General features: G+C 41.4%; 1 protein-coding gene across 1 annotated transcript in view; it reads right to left on the bottom strand.

The window, feature by feature from the left end:
* LOC147195977 (zinc finger MYM-type protein 4-like) overlaps positions 1–19599 on the bottom strand; it is a 32837-nt gene extending 13238 nt beyond the window's left edge. Inside the window, exons 1-17 of the mRNA XM_086126803.1 lie at positions 19468–19599; positions 13231–13831; positions 12075–12127; positions 11565–11714; positions 8533–8596; positions 6427–6462; positions 6046–6245; positions 5789–5913; positions 4600–4834; positions 4247–4459; positions 4003–4153; positions 3780–3895; positions 1897–2241; positions 1660–1810; positions 1372–1547; positions 1035–1206; positions 96–209 (exon numbers count right to left, since the gene is read on the bottom strand). Coding sequence (XP_085982929.1) covers positions 96–209; positions 1035–1206; positions 1372–1547; positions 1660–1810; positions 1897–2241; positions 3780–3895; positions 4003–4153; positions 4247–4459; positions 4600–4834; positions 5789–5913; positions 6046–6245; positions 6427–6462; positions 8533–8596; positions 11565–11714; positions 12075–12127; positions 13231–13831; positions 19468–19506 — 2941 coding nt within the window. The 5' untranslated portion in view covers positions 19507–19599. The remainder of the gene's footprint in view (positions 1–95; positions 210–1034; positions 1207–1371; positions 1548–1659; positions 1811–1896; positions 2242–3779; positions 3896–4002; positions 4154–4246; positions 4460–4599; positions 4835–5788; positions 5914–6045; positions 6246–6426; positions 6463–8532; positions 8597–11564; positions 11715–12074; positions 12128–13230; positions 13832–19467) is intronic.
* Between the last annotated feature and the right edge of the window lie 913 nt (positions 19600–20512).

Consider the following 20512-nt stretch of genomic DNA (forward strand, 5'->3'; position numbering starts at 1 on the left):
CTCAATTGTTTCACCAACTGATTGATAAAATCGATATAAATGAGATCTACTGCTTAGTGCTCGGTGGCACGGTATCACCGCATAAATCAACTCACCAGTCATTGCAACATCCGACGGCACGCTGGGCTGAGTTGCAGAGCCATTCGCTAGTGACACAACATCAGCAATGACAGGGTTAGTTTTTGAGGAATGGTGAGGTTGGGCTGGAGCTGGAATAAGAGAAAGAAAAATTGTACCTTTTCAATCACAATCAGATTCGACTCGATTGCTACCGTCACTGAAAGGTACATTTACAACTCTAATTTTATTTTAAAAGAACAGTAAGAATTTACAAATGAACCACAGCACATTAAAAGACGCAGGGCTCAAGGCGTGGGAAAACAGTATCCGCTTATAATCCGGAAATATGGTAAATCAAATTCACATTGAGCAGCTTGTACGGATATCGAGCCCGTAGCATTTTACTGTTAACGTTTCCTGACTGCACAGCCTTATATTGCTTCTAGAAAACACATTTCTTACAGAATGCACAGTTGATATGTCAGTCTTGTGCCACCCACACTGGTATATGGCTGGGTGTGAATGTTTGGTGGTGGTCGGAGACACCGTCGGCGTACAGCGGCCTGCTCCAGGGCAGCTGTGGTTACGTATCTAGGTTACCGGCACCAGAGTGTGAATGTGCGAGTGCATGAATAATGTATTTATTGTGAGCGATTTGAGCATCGAGTGTCCAGAAAAGTAGCATATGAATCCGATGCAGTATTATTTTTAAATCTCCTTAGGAGATAATGGTTAATTAACTACATGTGAATTGTGTTTTTGTTTCTGTAGTTCAGTTGAACTACTATAAATGTGTCGTCTACAGATCTGTTGGCTCTGCGGGAACTGCTGCGGGTTCCGGAGAGGGGTGGTGACTTGAGGTGGGGCAGAACCAGGGGCTCAAAGAACTTGATGACTACTTCATGAAACACAATAATATCCACTTTCTCACCAAGCAATAGGCAATTTTGACTTCACACATCACCGTATCTTACCATGAGGTTGCTCTGCTCCAGTTCCGTTGCTGGGAGTGTGCTGGGTGGATTGAAAATTCAGGGAACAGTACCCGAGTAAGCAGGTCAGGTTGCAGAAGTTCCGCACTGAACCCATGTACTGCAGCTTCTCATTTAAGTAGCCCTGCTTCCTACAACTGTCACATCGACCCATCTGTACAACAGAGAGTGATTAAGTCCCACTATCACGATACTGGCTGATGTGAAATTAATCAAAATGTTAAATAAATGAACTTATTTGGTTGCGATTCTTGATCAATGTCAGGGCCAATTAGGTTAACAGTGTATTTTGGTAACGAATGCAGGTCTATCTCCTTACCCCATAATAGAGTACAGTGTACTGGGACATGCAGAGGGGTTTGCAGAACTCTTCGAGCTTGCCTCCATAGTGACTATGCAACATTCTTTGGCTAATGCTATAGCAATAGCTACAGGGACGGCAGGGTGGATCCTTGTTCCGGGACGTTATGCAAATTTTGAAGTTTTGTTTACAGTCTGAAACACACAATAGTTGGGGGAAAGTCACACAGCCATATATGGTCAGAAGAAGTGGAAACTCAACCCCAATTAGCATAATGGAAAATATCAAGAATTGATGGCGACTCACGTTTGCTGCAAAAGAAAATGTCTTTCCCATTATAATGGATTGTGTCAAATGGCACCATGTCCTTCCTACAAACTTCACACATTACCAAGATATTGTTTACTGTTTTATACACGTCGCAACATACCATGGAGCAGAACACAGAAATCTGATCCTGCATGGGGGAAAAAAAAGGTACAATTACACAACAGTTCCAGAGTTCAAATGATGAAGAGGTTGAGGGAAGAGTAATTGTCTTACTTTGTGGCCAAAAAGCAGGGGCTTGGTGATGAACTGCTTAGTACACTGATGGCAGGTCACTTTGGGGCTATCGTTGGGTCCACCCTCTGCTGGTTTTACAGAAAGGGCAGCAGGTGTTCGGGGATGGCCTTGCCCTGGCACAGAAGTTGAGGTCAAGCCTAGCGACGGAGGAACCAAAGGGGGCACTGAGCTGTTACTTCCATGGTAGCTGGGATAGGGGGCTGAAGATGGGTAGTCCTGAGGAATGGGAGGGACAGAGCTGGCTCTGGAGGAGGGCCCAAGTCGCGAGGCATCCCTTGGAGAAGATTTTCCATTGTTCAGCTCTGATCCAGCATGTCCTGTTTTCTATTAAAATATATCAAGATGAATGAGAAACGACTGAATAGGGGACAACTTAATTATTATTATTATTATTTTTTAATCAGACGACGGAAATGAAATCTGTTTTGAGGTAACTGTGCCCAATGAAGTAAGGTTCATATATAGTAAGAAAAACGAATAAAATAATGACAAAGGAACTTCAAAAATGTTTTTGTGAAAAAAATAATAAAAAAATAGTGTACCGGTATTAAAAAAAGATACTTAACTGAAACAACATTGAAAGGTTCTTACACATGAGAGATTTTTCCAGATCCTGATTTGCAGAATTCTTGGTAAAAATCAAAATATTCAAACAATATGGGACATTTGAGTAAATCAATGTCTATCACTCTGATTCTGTATATGCTGGAATTGAATTTGCCATTAGCATGTGAATGTGATTTCTTTTCAGTGACTTTAGCATTAGCACTGGTTGTTTCTAAAATGAACGTTTAGTTTTACAGTAAACTGCAATTGCAGCGTCATTAAATAATTTAAAGCACACCTAGTGAGGACACATACATACTGTACATGTCACAGGTTTGCTGGTGTATTGGTGTATTCAGGGTGCTTTCGCTACATAGGAACTCGTACACACGGGCAGGACCATTGACACGTTTTTATGATCATGGGAAGCCAAAATCGAAGTTATGATTACATTTGATTAATTTTCCAGCCCTAGTGTCAACATGAGATTCTAAACTGTATTGATGGTTGACATCATCAGATTATGTAGTTTATACGACAAAAATCTGAAAATCACTTCCACTGTCTAATTGGCTCATATTTGGAGCTTCGCCACAGAGGGGAGGAACAAAAAAATATTCAGCCATCGGTCACATGCACTGGAAGCTGCTCCATCTGTACATGTAAGGAGTACATCCCTGCATACGGTACATCCATCCATCCATTTTCTGAGCCGCGTATGCTCACAAGGGTCGTGGGTGTGCTGGAGCCTATCCAGCCATTTTCAGGCAGTCGGCGCGGCACACCCTGAACTGGTTACCAGCCAATCACAGGGCACACATAGACAAACAACCATTCGCATTCACAATCACAACTAGGGACAATTTAGTGTTTCATCAACCTGCCATGCATGTTTTTGGAATGTGTGAGGAAACCGGAGTACCGAAGAAAACCCACACAGGCATGGGGAGAACATGCAAACTCCACACAGGAAGGCCAGAGCCGGAATCGAACCCTGCACCTCTGCACTGTGAGGCAGACCTGCTCACCAGTGGATCAATGTGCCGCCTGCATACCTTATTTGTAAATAATACATGATATGCATGTCACATTTGTCCAAAGACCCCAGCCATAGAGATTTATTTATGCATTTATTTTTAGCAACTTTGGCTTCAAACAATCATGTCATCAATACACAAAGTCAACGATCACGTTTTCCCCTTTGGCCATGTGATTGCGGATTGCTTCAACATGCAATTAATTATCAGTTAGACACAACCAAAGGAATTCTGCATAATACTTTAATTAGGATTATGCAATTCTTGCACCACCCTTACCCTGAAAGTAGAAACGCAATCAAAGGAGCAAAAGTTCCTGATGGTGCCATCCACCATTGCTAGGTGGTACTGAGGAACAGCTACGTTCTTGCACAGACAGCATGGGAACGCAGCCCCTGTGGAATAGAAACGAACATCTCACGTTATATATTATGTGATATACATGTTATATATATATTCTAAAAATCATTACACATTTTTTTGGGATTGTGTGCCGGCCTACCGGTTAGTGTGTGTAGCGGTGGTCGACTCATTTGCACACAAACAGGTGAACAGTAGAGTTGAACTTTTCCCTTCTCGTCTCGCTCCATGATGGTGGCTGATACGATTGCGGACTTTTGACATCTGGCACACTCAACCGTCTTTCGGCAGGACTGTTTAGATGGGAAGCAACGAAACACAAGCTTTTAAGTTACCATCTTTAGTGTGTCATGTGTTTCCTCCTGAAAAAAGAAACTTTCAGATACCTGTTTGTAAGTGCCAATGCATGTAGGACCACAAAAGTTGAGCTCTGATTTTTCAATAGTGAGTGTATGGTAGGAGTCCGAACTACTACTACAGTACAGTCCACAGCCTTCACAGCAGTTCATGGCTAACTGTCGCATCTTGCGCCATGTTACAAAACAAGCATCACTGCAGAGTTTGTGCAGACGACCTTGGTGGCTGACCTCATGCTCGATCTGGTGGGTACAAACAGGATCATAAAAGGAAAAAAAGTATTTTACACGTGAAGGATACACTCCATCAAAGAGAATCTGCCTGATATTTAGAGTACAGAGGTTGTTTGCAATATAAGCTCATGTCATTGATCAGTGATTACCCGGTTGGTTATTCTGCACACACTACAAACAACATTTTCGGCCAGTCGCTCAGCGGGCTTCTCTTGTGGCTTATCAATCTTCTTCTCTGGCCGCTTTTCAACTACTTTTTCAGGGGCCTTTTCGATTTTTTTTGTCCTGTGTCTAAAGATTGACAAACAGTGCTGGCCGCAAAAGTGCAAGTAGGTGTTGTCATCAGCTGGGATTGTGATTGTGTCCCGAGCTCGAAGAATCTCACTGCAAAAAGACAACAAAGGCAAAGACAGAGTTTTCAGTTTAATACTGTATCAGTTTAAATGGGAAGTCATGTCAACATCACAAGTCACTATGGTGGCCTATGGTTGTGTTGGCTGCTAAATTTCGATTCCCATCTTCCAAACCTGCTTGAGTATTTATTTTAAAAATAGTGATACTAGAATTTGCATTTGCTGGTAGAGAGCATTTAAAGAAAATCTGAAGAGGACATTTAGAATGTGGCCCACGTTTTTGTCTGTTGCCTCATTAATGCCACCTATGTAGCACTTTGAGATTGCTGAAATGTAAAGTGCATTAAAAATAAAATTCATGATTATCATTATTCTGTTTAGAGAGAAGTGTACACCTTGCCGTTTTGAAAAAAGTTCAGTTTGCAGCTTGCAGGGTGCAAAGACATGACTCATACATTGCATATGAATAGTCTTGACAGTGCTTTCTTATCAATAGTGCATGCTTGGTGCTCACAAGAATAAACTGCCTTGTGTGTGGCGGCTTCTGACTGGTTATCAGAACAGGATGTTTTTATCGTTACTACCATTTATTTTGAATATGTTATTGATTCAAAATGACAAATGACACTTATAGGAGAAATGGGACAAAGAAAAATTACATACGGCAAAAAATAATAATAAAAAATTGACCCAGATCTCAAAATTCAAGACTTTTTCAATGCTTATTGAGCTATTATTTTAAAACCCCTAAATTCAATGTTTTTAAGAATTTCACTACCCCACGGGACCCAAGTGATAACCCTTTCAACGGTTTCAGGCTTTTTTATGTTTTTTTTACTGCATTAGAAATGTATTCGCAATTACTTTTACCCCAAAGAATTCTTTTTAAAAAACGCTCATAAACATCCGTGATACATTTTCCACAAAAGTGGAAAATAGGGGGCGGGAGGAGACTTGGAAAGACAGAAGGGTCACCAAGATGTACCTGTTGCATAGGGAACATAATTGATTCTTGGTTGTTGGGGGCAGATGTCCTGTCAGACAAACAGTGGAGCAGAAGAGCTGAGTGGAACCTTTTCTTTGGAATGCTGTTTGACCTTTTAGCAGAACCTAAACACAAAAGTAAAAGAAACAGAAACAAAATACATTGGTAGTCGTCATAAACACCATAGTCCTTGCTATTCTTTGTTTTGTCTTTCTTTTGTGTGAGTAGCCAGAACAGCAGCGAGTATGTAATCTTACCTTAAAACAGCCACTGCAGCGAACACTACCAGGAATGGTTGGCACAGGGGGTCGAAGGGGGAGTGAAGACAAGGACGCAAGCGAAGTCTGAATTGCAGCTGGAGGTCGGACAGAAAGCGGAGCCACTGCTTGGAGAACAGCACCTCTACCCGGAATAAAAATGGCTGTTTGTGGAGGAGTAGGTGCTGCCACTTGGTGGGCTGGAATAAAGGAAGAAGGGGACTCATTTGATGAGACAGGAACTACTGATCAATGGAACTAACATATTTGTCAAATTGAATAATTGCCCAAGTCATTTGAACCAATGGTCACAATGTAAACAAAAAATATCAATGCACTTGCGAAAATGTTTCTATTTTCTTTATGTCAGTCATCCAGTACCAATGTGAGAAGTGGCCGCCATCTTGGTAGAATTTCCTACAAAAAAAACCAAACAAACAAAAAACACGAATGAGCACTTCAAACACCTGTCATATTTGATATATTCTACTGCCTACCCCCTCTTCTCACACATGTTCAATTTGTGCTATTTGAGTACATTTTTTAGGGCAAGTAATGCTGCTAGAGATGACAATTTTGGAGAACACCTTGGAATTTCGGCCCATATGGGCTTATTTGTGGATTTTTTTAAGTGAAACTTGGAAGGTAATCAAAGAAGGCGTTCCCCGAGCAGCAGACAAAATGAAAGGACCCATTGTAGCTGTGAATATTTGTGCAACAACGCTGAAGATGCCCAAAATGCGTCCTTTCAGGGTGAGGACTAACATTCAATGCAGATTTAGCATACTAGAAAGTCACAGCAACCATTACATCCAAAATGTTGTGCCTCTGAGTTTTCAAACAAGTAATTGAATGTAGAAATGATGTTGGAATGGTTTCGCAAGAAGACGTCATTTGCGGCACATCTGCACATTCTATTGCTACATCCCCAGGGTGTATTGAATGGAACAAAACATGCAGTTTTCTTTTATGTGATCAGAATACTGAATTTAGTTTCTGTACCTCAGTAATTGGATTGCCTCGTCCACTAACAAAGTATGAATCACTCTTTTAAATATGGAAAATAGCAAGTGGTCCTGGCTACCTGATAAAGTGGCCAACCCAACTACTTGCTACTTAAAGGCACTACCAAAGGAAGAAAACAACATTGTGGTGATGTAGTTTGGTCATAGAAATAAAAGTGAAGTTCTTTTGTTGGTCAGTCAAGTAAGATGGGATAGGCTCCAGCAAGCCTGCGGGCCTTAGTGAGGATCAACGGTTCCGAAAATGAATGGCTGTATTTTACTGTATTTTTATCTTTATTCTCTGAAATATATTTTCTTATTTGGATCAGGTAAAAAAAATAAATACATTTCCAATTTTTCCACACTATAAAGCACAGCTAAGGTATTCATTTTTCTCAAAAGCTGACAGTGCGCCCTGTAACTCTTTTTATATTCCCCATTGAGTTGTTTCCCTGTTCGTGCTCCTACGCCATCTAGTGGTGATTAATAGCAGGAACCAATTGTAACCTAAAAGGGTTCTGCCCGACACTAATTGACATGTGCATTCGCGAATGCACACACAGACAACTACTTTGTGAGCTCTGTGCAGCCATTATGAAACGAAGATAATACCAAAAGCATAGTTAACTACTGACTAAACGAAGGAAGAAGGGGCAAGACTTCTCAGGATATTTAGCTCCTTTTGGATGTGAGCCCATGAGGTTTGTGTGCCTTTTTATTGAATCAATTGTCTTTATAACTTTTGTCTTTCATTTATTGTTTTGTAATGAGATTTGTACTTATATGTTTCATGTCAGTGTTTGTGACCAGTTCTCATTGTTACAGCTGCAGTGGTTGTGAAGGCTCCATATAAATAAAGCTGCATTGTATTGTATTCCCTCTTTCAGAGCACCATCTAGCTGATGCATAGCGCAACTGCAGCCACTACTGTACTTATAATATATATACTGTATATAAAAACAGTTTTGAAACATGCCATTCATTGAAAGTGCGGCTGATAATCCAAAGTGCCTTAAAGTGCAGGAAATACGGTAATATTTATCAGCATTGGCTGATCAGAAATACTTTCAGCTGTTTCGCCCAGCACTATTTTCCAACGCCATAGTGTCAAGCTTAACAGTTGAACCTATATTATTATGCCTTCAATTTATTTTGAACAAAGACATATTTTTATGGTTTTCTGTACTAAGTACTCGGAATTTGGAATCATTTGGACAATTTCAGATATTACAGCAGACTTTTCAAATTAACGCCCTAGACCTACACATACTAAAAACAACATGCCAATGTTGTGTGCTAGGCGATTATATTAGATAGGGTATCGGCTTTGAGCAAGTAAGACCAGCTGAACCCATAAATGAATAAATACAATGGTATTTACTTAATATTTATGATGATAAATAAGATAAGATAACCTTTATTTGTCCCACACTGGGGGAAATTTGCAATTTACAAAAACATGATGAGAAATGTATACACTCACCCACGGGGGTCACAAGTGTGTTCCCTCCGCCAACAGAGTAAACAGAGCTAATTCTAAGCTCTTCCTGGAAAACACAAATAGAATTTAGGTGCGAGGTTAAATGTGCCATAAGTACATGTCAACAGTCCTAAAGAAATTTGTCAGAAAAATTGAGACCACCCAGCATTATGAAGTGCTTTCATGCGGATTCTGAATTTTACCACTTTCTGCAGGAATGAGGAATTTCAAACAAATTTCCCCCGTTGACCTACATTTGAGCCGGCTCATTGGGCTTCTCTGAGAAATATGAAGCATGCCAAGGTAGGGTACATACATGCCTGCCGGGCGTGCACCCATAGATCATATAGCATCATATAGCACCTCATTTCCCTCACAGGGTGAATATCTATCAGGAGGCCAATATCTGTGGCATCGGAGATTGATTCTAAAAGAGTGAAGACTAGTTGAAAAATTAAGGTATAAAAAGGTATAGCGCAAAGCAACACGTGTCGACGTTTAAATGTTTCTGGACTTTATTTCATTCATGGCTTAATGTTGGCTACTTTATGGCTATTTAAAAGTATGGGTAGTTGTCATCTAAAAAGGAATTTTGAAGATTAGTGGCTAAGAAGATATTAAAAGTGCTTTCACATATTACGGCCCTTGCCATATTTCCTGATGTGAACAGTGTTGATGATAAATTATGTTTTGGGAGGATCAGTGAAGTTGCGGTCTCTTCTGTTGTGTGTGTGTGTGTGTGTGTGCGTGTGTGGGGAGGGAGCGCTCATATTTTTAGTTGGGTCACGAATGGATAAGCGGTCCCCAGATTGGCCACAATTAACCGCCGCAAATTTAAAGGTCCTGTACTGAGTGACAGGCGTGCATCTGACAGCAGCAGAGCATGTCGCCCACGGCCTCCAACCTGTGAATCTAGTTAAGAAGCCCTCCTTTCTCATGTATTCTTAGTTAGCTAGTTTGTTTTGTGTTGGCTGCTGTACTTCCTTTGTTTGCATCTCATATCTTGATGCCTTTGGATTCTGACCCAATTCATGAACCCTTTGTTAGTTTATTGTAAATCATCCATGTTGTAAATAGCTTTTTTGCCTTAGGCTATTTGTTTTTTTAGAATAAAATGTACAATATGTAAATGGTTATTATGGCTCTGCTCTTGTTTGTGTCACCTTGGGGCCGAGAGTGATCGATTCCCTTCTTTTTCCCTACTCTATGTTATGCACCTTCTCCTAGACCAGAGGTGGGCAAACTACGGCCCGCGGGCCGAATCCGGCCCGTTGGTCTTTTTAATCCGGCCCGCCGAAGGTTGGTCCACAATTAAGGTTCGATGTGAATGATTGCATTCATTTCAATTGGACCTGTAATGACAGGCATTTCACCGCCAGGTGGCGCATTGACTTGAAGTTGCAGAACACGGGGAGGGGGGGGGGGGGATCTTTTCGACCACCTAGGACCCATGTATCGCTCTACTTCTACTGGTCTGATCACAACCCATCTGCAGCAATGCACAGGCTAAAATAGGTCATCAACAACACTGTTGTCATTTAAAAAAGTATATTAATACAGTACTTTCATGCTTTTGTTCTGTTGATGTTTGATATGGACTGTCAACAAATGCAGTTTTTTTTTTAATGTACCATAGCTCATGCTGACCTGGCCCTTCTGTCAAATTTTAAAAGTCAATACGGCCCCCGAGCCAAAAAGTTTGCCCACCTCTGTCCTAGACGAGTGTGTAACACACCCCTAGGGTGCAAATAACAGGTACATGGGTGTGCAAGAGCATTGAAAATGAAAATTCGTGGACCAGTTCGAGTCAGTCACTTCGCATTTGTGTATCCAGCATTTTGCATTTGCATTTAGAGAGGGCTCGAGTTTTGTTCTGTCATTCACAATGAGTGGAATCACATCATGAACTGATCTTTCCTTTCACAGTTCACTTGAGCTCAGCTGTAAGCATGGATGGCAAGCAACACTTGCCACCGATGGTTCCTTCAGTGGGGGCCATCAAGGTGGCTGGCTTCAGCGCTATGGTGGTCATCAAAATAGGTCTATGTCAGTGGTGTCCAAAATACTGACCGGGGTCATTTGAGGCCATTTTTTTCACGGTCCCCGACATACAGTATACTAAAAATAACTTTGATATGGCCAGGTCTATGTGAAACCGGTCCATGGTGCAAACAAAGTTGGGGACAAGAGCTAGACCGCTGCCCTAGAGAATAGCGGCAAATCAGCTAATCGCTCCAACCCTTATAATTAGGGGCAGGCGAATCAATTTTCAAAGGGGTCATATGAGAAACTGAAACCGTTGTCAAGAGCCAGCTAATCTCAGCTGTGTTCATTTCAAATTGTATGTATTTTTATAAAGCTGTAAACTGGACTGTTTTAATAAGATGGTACTTGTGATATCTGTGATGACAATTACCAAATTAAAATGAAAACTTCAAAAAAAAATACATTCAGTCATATTAAAGTGACACATCTACCCATTAACCTTTCATCACATTTAATCAACATTCATAAAAATGTCTAAAGTTTGTATTATTTTCTTCTATAGTTTTAAAGGAGGCTGACATCATACAACTCACTTCCAAGTTATTACCTGGGCAAATTCCTCTCATCCCTCCCCTCTTCCCGTGCAGGAAATCAGTTGCTGAGCTATCCGAAAAGTCTCTAAATACAGTGACAATATATGTAAATAGGGAACAGTGAGGACATGTCGTTGCTCTTGTTCGCTAGCACTGCCAACATGTGTGCACATAAAAAAAAAGCCAAACATTTTAGTTTGATTTCACAGAGGCTGCGAAAGCCACTCACAGTCTGTGGATAGGCCAGATGTGGCGCACAGGCCATATTTTGCCCAAATGTGAGGGAAGTCTAAGTCATCAAGAAGGTTGGTGGGTTGTGGAAAATCTGAGCACGATACAACCACCTCTTGTGCTCCTCTGAGAACCACACTAAATTTGTGATGTGCACACCTGACCAAAAAAATCCAAGGACACAGTGGAACAAGCGCTCTATGCTTTTGCAAGGACAACACTTACCTCCTGATGGTCTAGTTCTTCTTTGATTTGTCTGACGGTGGTCTGAGGCTGCAAAGCTGCATTGTATCCCTCATCAATTGGCTCATCTTTAATGGTGATATTGGGAGACATCAGAGGGTTGCTGTCCTCCACGGGAGGAGCCTCGGACCGCTGACATACCAAATAACAAAGGATCTTTTTTAAAAATGTGACACTTGACATTGTTAAAGCAGTAAATTCGAATGATTTACGGAAAACTAAGCTTGTTCTGAACAAGAGCTATCAAATTTGGGCCTTTCCCAGCGTTCTTAGTCATTGAAATTATAAATGTGATTTGTGCTCGATACTGAAGACATGTTCATTGAAGGTCTAATAGTATTACAAAGTTTTAAAAAAACATTACGAACAATGAAAATGGCAATGCTGAGTAAAATTACATATACATATAATACATGCACAAAGAGCAGGAGCACATGGAATGGAATGTGACTGTTGGATGAATCATTTCCATCCTTACTGAACTGAACCCACCTCTCCTTGCCGACTGTCTTCTGTTTGCTCCATCCGAGTCAGAGTTCCTGCATCTGATGAGAGGTTAAAAAGTCATGTTTTAAAGGGGGAGTTAGCAAAACAAAACAAAAACAAACAAACGAGAAAAGAAAAACAGTCACTAACAGATCTGTTAAAAACTTTCGGTGTATACCTAACAGTAGTATGTTGGTAAAATACCAGAGGCAATAATAATAATTAATAAGAGGAAGAAGAATACGAAATCAATCAATCATCCCTCTCTGGCCCCATGTTGTACCTCTAAATCTGATTAAAACACACACACGCACACGCACACGCACACACACACACACACACACACACACACACACACACACACACACACACACACACACACACACACACACACACACACACACACACACTTAAACAGTTGTAAACAATTCAATCCAGCCGGTTAAGAAAGCTGGCTGTGTTGTATTCCGCACGTTCTCATCCCACACCGTGCGTTTGTGTGTGTGTGTTTGTTTTTCACTTTATTTGTGAGTGTCTGTTTATTCACACGCATGCGTGTGCCATAAGAGGTACGTTTTTTGACACAGACGCGAGGCGACCAAAAGTTCATTTCAACCTACTCGGGCGAAATGGACTAAAGACAAAAATTGCCTTGAAATGCTTCAAATGCGCCACTGGTCACCCAACTGCACGTACTGCATTGGGATGGCGCCGGCAGAGCTCAGGGAGGCATGGGTCGACTTATTTATTAAATATAACACCCAACTCCCTCGCTCCGATGCTGTGGAGAGGGGTTTTTCTCAACAGCTGGCGAGATTCTACGGCCAAAGAGGACCGCCCTGGCCTGTGCCAGCTTTGACAAGCTGGTCTACCTCAAGGGGAACACGTACCTATTTGGGTACCCTACATGGGGCAGTTTGAGGAGGAGAAGCAGCAGGGGACTGAACACAGCTAATGAGCTTTTAATAATGTTTATGAATTATGAAACTTCCACCATTAGCCACTCTCCCACGGTGTCATGCAAGGACACTTTTTTTGGGAGGGGGGACAGGAGGGCAGACTGATGAAATCTATGCAGTGGCCGCTGGTGCTAAGGGCTCGTTTTGTCTCCCTCTTCCTATTGAAAATGGATCAATTGGATAGGGTTGCACAATGCACATACCTCGGCTGCTCTCAGGTGTGTTGTCCTTGGATGAGTGGGAAGTGTTGGCAGAGCAACTTGTCACTTCCCTCTCTTGCTCCTCCTCGACTTCCTCTCTGGGCTCCAGAGGAGCGCAATCTTCTTGAATTTTGTTATGTTTCTCTCTCAATTGATTACTTTTGCATTTTGATTTGTCACAGTCATCATCCTGCAGTGTCTCCGCTGGCAGAGCAAAGTGCCAGTCCTCATCCTCCTCCTCTTCTTCCTCCTCAGGACCAAATGAAGGAAGGCCATCCAAGGCATCATCAAATGCTGCCTCGCCACTTCCTCCTCCTTCACTGGGTCCCATGGTAAATGAGGAGCGCTGGTCAGTGACAGGGGAAGCAATGCGAGGAGATGACGACTCTTCCACCCCCTCACCAATCTTTTCCTGTTGCCTGCTGCTGCTGTTGCTGCTGTCCTCGTCCGGATGATGAGGCGCCTCTAATCCTGAAATTTCATCGGCAGCCTTTGTCCCCTCCAGACCGCCGCTCTTAGAGGAGGTGTTGGAACCTTGGGAGGAGTCAGCAAAGTCCCCCAACCCCATCACCTGGTCAAAGACTCTGGATTGCTGTTGCTCATGCTGAGGAGAACAGGAAAGAGTGAGTTAACAGATGCATCGTGTTGAATGAATCGTGTAGAGCTAGGGTGTCAAACCCATTTTTGTCACAGGCCACTTTTGAGTGACGTCTTCCCTCGGAGGGCTGTTATGACAGTGAAACCACAAAAATGTTTTATCGCATTATTACTTGTAAGGGTAACAACATTATTGCAAAATCTCAACGCCATTTACTACACATGATAATTTGACATTTCAGTACAATTTTTTTAACAATGATCATGCAAGCTGACAGACATGATTTTCTTTCGGGGGCCACATGTGTCGGGCCGGAGTTGGCCCCCGGGCCTTGAGTTTGATACCTGTGGTTTAGAGCTATGTGCTGACCTGTAAATGAAGTGAATAAAAGAGGAAATACTAGACTGATTCTTGAGAAAAATACCTAAATTAAAGTCCAATATAGTTCAGACAGTGATCCCGAAGTGCAATGAACCTAGCTGCTAATGGTAATGTGAATACGCTTGTGATGTCCTCTCCATCTCGCCAGTAATCGGCAAGCTAGTATCTTCTTGCTCCATTCACAAAGTGAACACAAAAGCAAAAGCGCTTTCACTACCGTGATACGCCAATGAAAAGTAGCAGCCCACGGGCTAGATTTTTATTTATTTTGGCTTACGGAACCTTATTTTGCACTTTTTACTTCTCCAATCTCATTTCTAACCCTCATAATATACTCATCGAATAAGTATTTTCACAATCGGAGATGAGCCATTCCCTGTTATTGTTCTAAGAAGGGGGCGTTTTAAAGCTGAACTTCATGTATTTTATATTAGGCACCTTCTTGGACGGCGCCCTCGGAAATATGTGTCTACAGATATGAATAGGTAGATAGGACCCGCCCCTTTTAGCTGCGTGCCTATGGCAAAGTTAAGATAGGAGGGGCAAAGGCATCATCACATTCCATCCGTGTAGATGGCAAGAAATCCAAATGACCAAGGACAACCCCATGCAATTTTTACTAGGGAAATGGGAATAACCTACCACAGGTAAAAATATGTCTTTTTTTCCCCAATGTTATGTAGTTATACAACACATTTTGGAATTGACAAAAACAGAAAACCTGATGAAAAACAGTTAAGGAATAAGCAAATTTGCCAAGTATTGCCTTTGATGGGAAAGTCATCGCTGCAAACATGGCTACAACACAGGCACAGGGTTAGCCGGGTTGCTACAGTGTGCTGGCGTATTTAATTTTTATATCTGTGGACGTGTTTACTTGGTGTCTTTTACGTCAGGCACCTTGTTGGGCAGCTGAGGGGATGTGTGTTGAGTTTGCAGCAGTTATTCTCAGTGATTCTCTTTTACGGAGGCCTCTTTATGTTTTGTGATGAAGATACTGGACAGAAATATACCAGGCAGCACAATGTGGGTAGCTTGAGTCATTCGGATTAATATATTTTAGAGAGTATTTGTAATTCAGCCAACCGGGGACAATTGATAAGATCTATGTAAATTGGAATAGTGTGTCAACATTAAAGCCACATTGACTCTCCTCTAGGCTTTACACAATCAGGATTTTTGGGGACATTCACCGATCGGTGAGTTAAATTTTTTTTTTTTTTAAATAAGATAACCAATAACTCATTCGCTCACAAAATGGAGCAATATGTCTATTTTTTTTAAATTATGCACTGCGTACTTTTTTTGGAAATTGTACTTGTTTCCTTTAAAATGAGACAGTGTGTATTATGGAACATTTCCAAGTGAATATGCCAGATTATAGCCATTGGCAAATGTCCATCTGTAGTCTTTTGGCAGATTGTGCTTTGATTTGAACATCAGCAAACGTATTCAAGCATTTTTGCTAATGTTAAGCAATCTTTGCAATGCCACAAGGAAGGAAAGGATAGGGGGGAAGCAATAAGTGTGATTTGAGCATACTCATTAACAAATGAGTAGAAGTGAATTTTTATTTATGAAAAAGCTGCTTTCAGAAAGAGGCAATATAAAAAAATACAGCTAAATACTTAGTTGGAACCCTTTTCAAAATTATTTTAAGGAAGAACTTGATTTGTTAGTCGTAACACCTGCATAGCAGGTTGAAGTGGGGACAATGAAATTGTACAGCAGTCTTACACTTTATTAATGGATATGGGACATGGCATATGTATCTTTGAAGGAAGTGAGAGAGTTATGAAGCGAGCTCAACACATTAAGTGACAGTGGCACATGCCTTTGAATCACAAAGATAAACACCTTTGAAAGTGCATAATTGTGGAAAATAAAGAATGTACATTGTTCCATCTTCATAGATGCATGCTACATTGTGGAGCATACTGGCCTATTGTTTAAAATGCAAAATGTGCTCTGTTTTGGTGTTCCCTCTAAGTAATTGTCATATTTCGCCGTCAACAAGGTAAACAGAGTTACGCTGTTTGAAATAGGCTTGGGACGTGGGGGGGGGGGGGTCACATCTTCGTGGTCAGTTTGCTCCCTGTAAATGTCTTTTGGCACCACAATCTAAAAGGACACTGACAACACTACGTAGTCTTTGCTCAACTTGGAGTGGTATTTCCAAGCCAAAACACACACTGACAACATAAGGGGGACCGAGTGTACTGTAAAAGTGACAAGTCGGAGATTACACCTGCCGGGAGTAGCGAGAGTGATTGATCCTGTTTGAGCTGATACCACAAAGACTGATTTCAAAATATAAAAAATTGATATGGTTGATACTTCAGTCTTTTGAGGCACTGTATTTGCAGTAACGTACCACAAAGGAAATCTGAACTAGAATAATTGAGCAGACTCATACAAGCACCCCACACACGCTGGAACATAACTCCTGCAATGGGGGGAAAGAGGGGCGTTCCTGTCCATCCAAATTGTAACCGCAAAGTAGACTATGGAGGCTATTAGTAGCTGCATTTGGAGGGAAGCAGAATCCTACTTTCAGTTTAAATTCTGACTGCTCAAAGTGCATTCAATGAGAGCCAACAAAAGAAATCTCAAGTGGACAATTTATGTATTTTTTAAACACTACCAATGAATTAATGGAATCTAACAACAACTCTGGTTGAACCGACTAATGATGCATCAACTTTACCACTTCACAGATACCTCGCGGTCGATTAATCACCAATTAAGTGTTTTGGCAAGAACAACATGGACACCTCAATGAAATGAACCAGAGGTAGGCTCACGCAGAAAACTAGCCGCAGTGCCTTTGGCACGTGGAAATACATTACTAAAAATGAGACCGATATATAGCCACTTGCAAAATATGCAAGCCTACCCTCAATGACAGCAAAACCAAATGCTCTGCACGCCCTTCTGAAAAAACATCCAGTGACGTTAGATGACGAGTAGCCTTAAAGTCCCTGTAAAGTGAAAATAAATGACTTTAAATATGACACACCATTCTTCTCTGTGGTGGTCAATTACTTCTGGGCAATTACTCCTGCCAAATTTGAATGTGAAGTATTTTTTTTTAAATGACAGGCCAACTTACAATCATTGGTGGGGAAATAATGTGAGTGCAGACCATGAAACCTGATGACAGCGAGACAGGAGGGAATGAGTTGGCTCTGCCCCATTCACTCGTAACAGCTTAGCCATGAAGCCCTGTTATCTCAAGTAAAAGTTTACAAAATTATCCTTTTTAAAATGGTCACTGCAGAGGCAGATGCTCTTGTGGATTTTCAGCTCTCCATCACTGTGGCTCTTCAAAAAGTCAATCCACCTCTTCCTCCTTTTTGGGGAATTGAAATAATGACATAGAGCTGTTCTGTAAATTGGGGCATCCAAGAAAGATGCACTTTCTGGATGTAGGCAAAGCTAGCTAGTTAGCTAACGGCACACTGTCGTGGTCCAAACTATATTGTGAGGAAGTGCTAACTCCTGCTCAACACCCAAATAGGTTGTTAAAGTCACACACAAAAAAGAAAAAGGTTTAACGCAATATCTCCAAATCAAGGGTAACTCTCAGTCTTTTTTACTCTTTTGGCAATTAACTTCAAACCAGTGATCCGGCCTTCCTGTGTGGAGTTTGCATATTCTCCCTGGACCTGCATGGGTTTTCTCCGGGTACTCCGGTTTCCTCCCACATTCCAAAAATATGCATGGCAGGTTAATGGAACACTCTAAATTGTCCCTAGGTGTGAGTGTGAGCGTGGATATTTGTTCGTCTGTGTGTGCCCTACGATTGACTGGCAACCGGGTCAGGGTTTCCCCCGCCTACTGCCTGAAGACAGCTGGGATAGGCTCCAGCACCCCCTGTGACCCTTGTGAGAATAAAACGGATCAGAAATGAATGGTTGGAGGGACATACCGAGTGAACTGAAAAAAAAATCAATCAATCAACCAATGACATTGATTAGATGAAGTTGACTCGACTATCATCACCTTAGCTTTGACTACAAAAATGCAGTCGTTCAACCCCAACTACAAAACCAAGATTCCACAAGATGGCACCCAAGTATTCTATTACTTTGGCTTGAGCACAACAACAGAACAGATGAAATTTTCAGCAAATAACATAGCTAGGGTCCTCCCCCCTCCAACCCCACTGAAGGAAAAAAATTAATCAGTAAATATGTGAATGCCAAACCATGATTATGCAGTATCTGTAGACTGCTATGATCTGCGTTGATGTATTTGGCTGCACTACCGTCCTCTATTAGTTTGTTTCTTTGGCATTTCAAATTACAGAGTACTGTACTCTTCAGCAGTTTCAGGCAAGTCACCCCTAGTATTTAAGGTAAAATATGTATGTTTAAATAGTTTTCAACAATCAGAATGCATGCTCCAATAAAATTGTTAATGCAACAGTCCATCAAGCAAAGAGGGTTTTTTTCCCCCTCAAGCAGCAAATAACATGAAATTAACAGAAAAATAACACTGCCAAGACTAAAAAAGTGACAGCCGTTATGTTGGAAGAAATTGAGGACGTAAGGAAATGCTATTACGTTTACTTTATATTTTGGATGCGTTGGGTGAAAATGAACGGAATTACCCACATTTTAAACGACTATGGACTGTTTAAATGATGTTATATACGAGTTCACGGGATCATATGGGAGCACAATAGAGAAGGGATCATCGAGACACTGTGGGTGAAATTACAGCTACAATGAAAACTAACGACTGCAGGCCTCACGTTGTCTCCTCTCTCACAGTGGGGGTGTTTAACCATTAGATCTGTGGGGATTTAAAATGCTTGGTAATATGAAGTATATTCAATCGCCAGACTTAAACAAGTATATTTGAATATAGTATAGAACGCCGTTTTCATCGTCCATGCAAGCCCCCTTGTGAAAGGTTTGTGGGGGCGGGGGAACACCGTGCAAAACGTTACATTACTGGACAACTACATTTTATGACTCACAATGGCACCATGCACTGTTTTATTGATGTATTGATATGATAGCTGGCAAGTGTGCATCCAGCGATATTGACGGTGGAGCTCGTATCGCGGCTAAACAACAGCGTGCTCGCGTCACATAGTTGCAAGCTAACTAGCTTTAGCCTAAGCTGCCAAATCAACGCTGTGAGAAAACCAACAATGACCACTTAGGACACTTTGCAGTCGGACGCAATGAACAAATTGACCCGCTGGTTAATGCCCAGAAGTAATTTAACACCTGGTGCAATTTGCTTACCATTAATCGCTTGAGTCTAAATTCCTCCGAGTCCGCCATCTTTAATTATGCTGCAGTCATTGGCTTCCAAACAGCAACCCGGCACCACCACAACCACCTCCTCTTACTCCTCCTCCTCCTTCTCCCCTTCCTTCTCTGGTCCTGTCGCTTCTTCCACAGCTACAAGCAACTCCAAGAAGGATGATGCTGTAAAGCGGCAAAGTTTCAGACTTATGAAAGACTATAAAATAGCCATTACTGTAACTACATAAATCAAACAGTGGTGGCCAAAGTACTGTGTACTTAATTGATGTACTGTACTGGTATTAGCGTTTAGAAACCCCCCCCAAAAAACGTAGCTACTGCACCAATTTTTTTCAGTATGTACAATTGTACAGGAGGTTTAGAAGATGCACAGATTTTCCCTCGAGCAGTTAAGCTTATCTCTCACCTCTTGCTTGTTAAAAATACTCAGTACAGCGTTGTGGTTTGTACCATCTCAAACTGTTACTTTTCTTCACTGAAATGGTCACGGTACACTCGCGCCTCGATGTGCACACGGTGGCTTGACAAAACTGCACTTTTTGTCGAAATTGTGGAATATGATTCCAGTGTGGACCTTGTTTGCTCTTTCTGGTTAACCCCTTGCAAATTTTTGCTTTGCATTATGGCAGTTATTCTTTGTGTCCTCCTCATTTGTCCAATGTGTGTCTATTGCCTAGCCTGAGATAACACATTACATCTTGGAGACAACATGGACGGACGGACCCATGTGTTGAAAAGGTTGCCACAAAAGTGTTGTATATCAATATACAGGTGAAATATTCAGCTCTTATGCCTTTTTCTAAACTAAATAAATTATTTCCAATCAACCCACACATGTAAAATTAAAGAACCCCTCCTTTAAGTAAAGGACCTGCTGGACTTGAAAAATTCCTGCAGGCAACCAACTCACTTGACAGACTTACCTGACACTGATTTGATGAAGAATAACGTCTAAACTTGGTTGCCTGCTGTTTATGGAAAACATTTTTAGTTTTTGTACAACTAAAAATCCATGATTTTT

This window comes from Hippocampus guttulatus, chromosome 13, assembly GCF_054856545.1.
Source record: "Hippocampus guttulatus isolate MCC_2025c chromosome 13, RoL_Hgut_1.0, whole genome shotgun sequence".
In the NCBI taxonomy this organism is placed as follows: Eukaryota; Metazoa; Chordata; class Actinopteri; order Syngnathiformes; family Syngnathidae; genus Hippocampus; species Hippocampus guttulatus.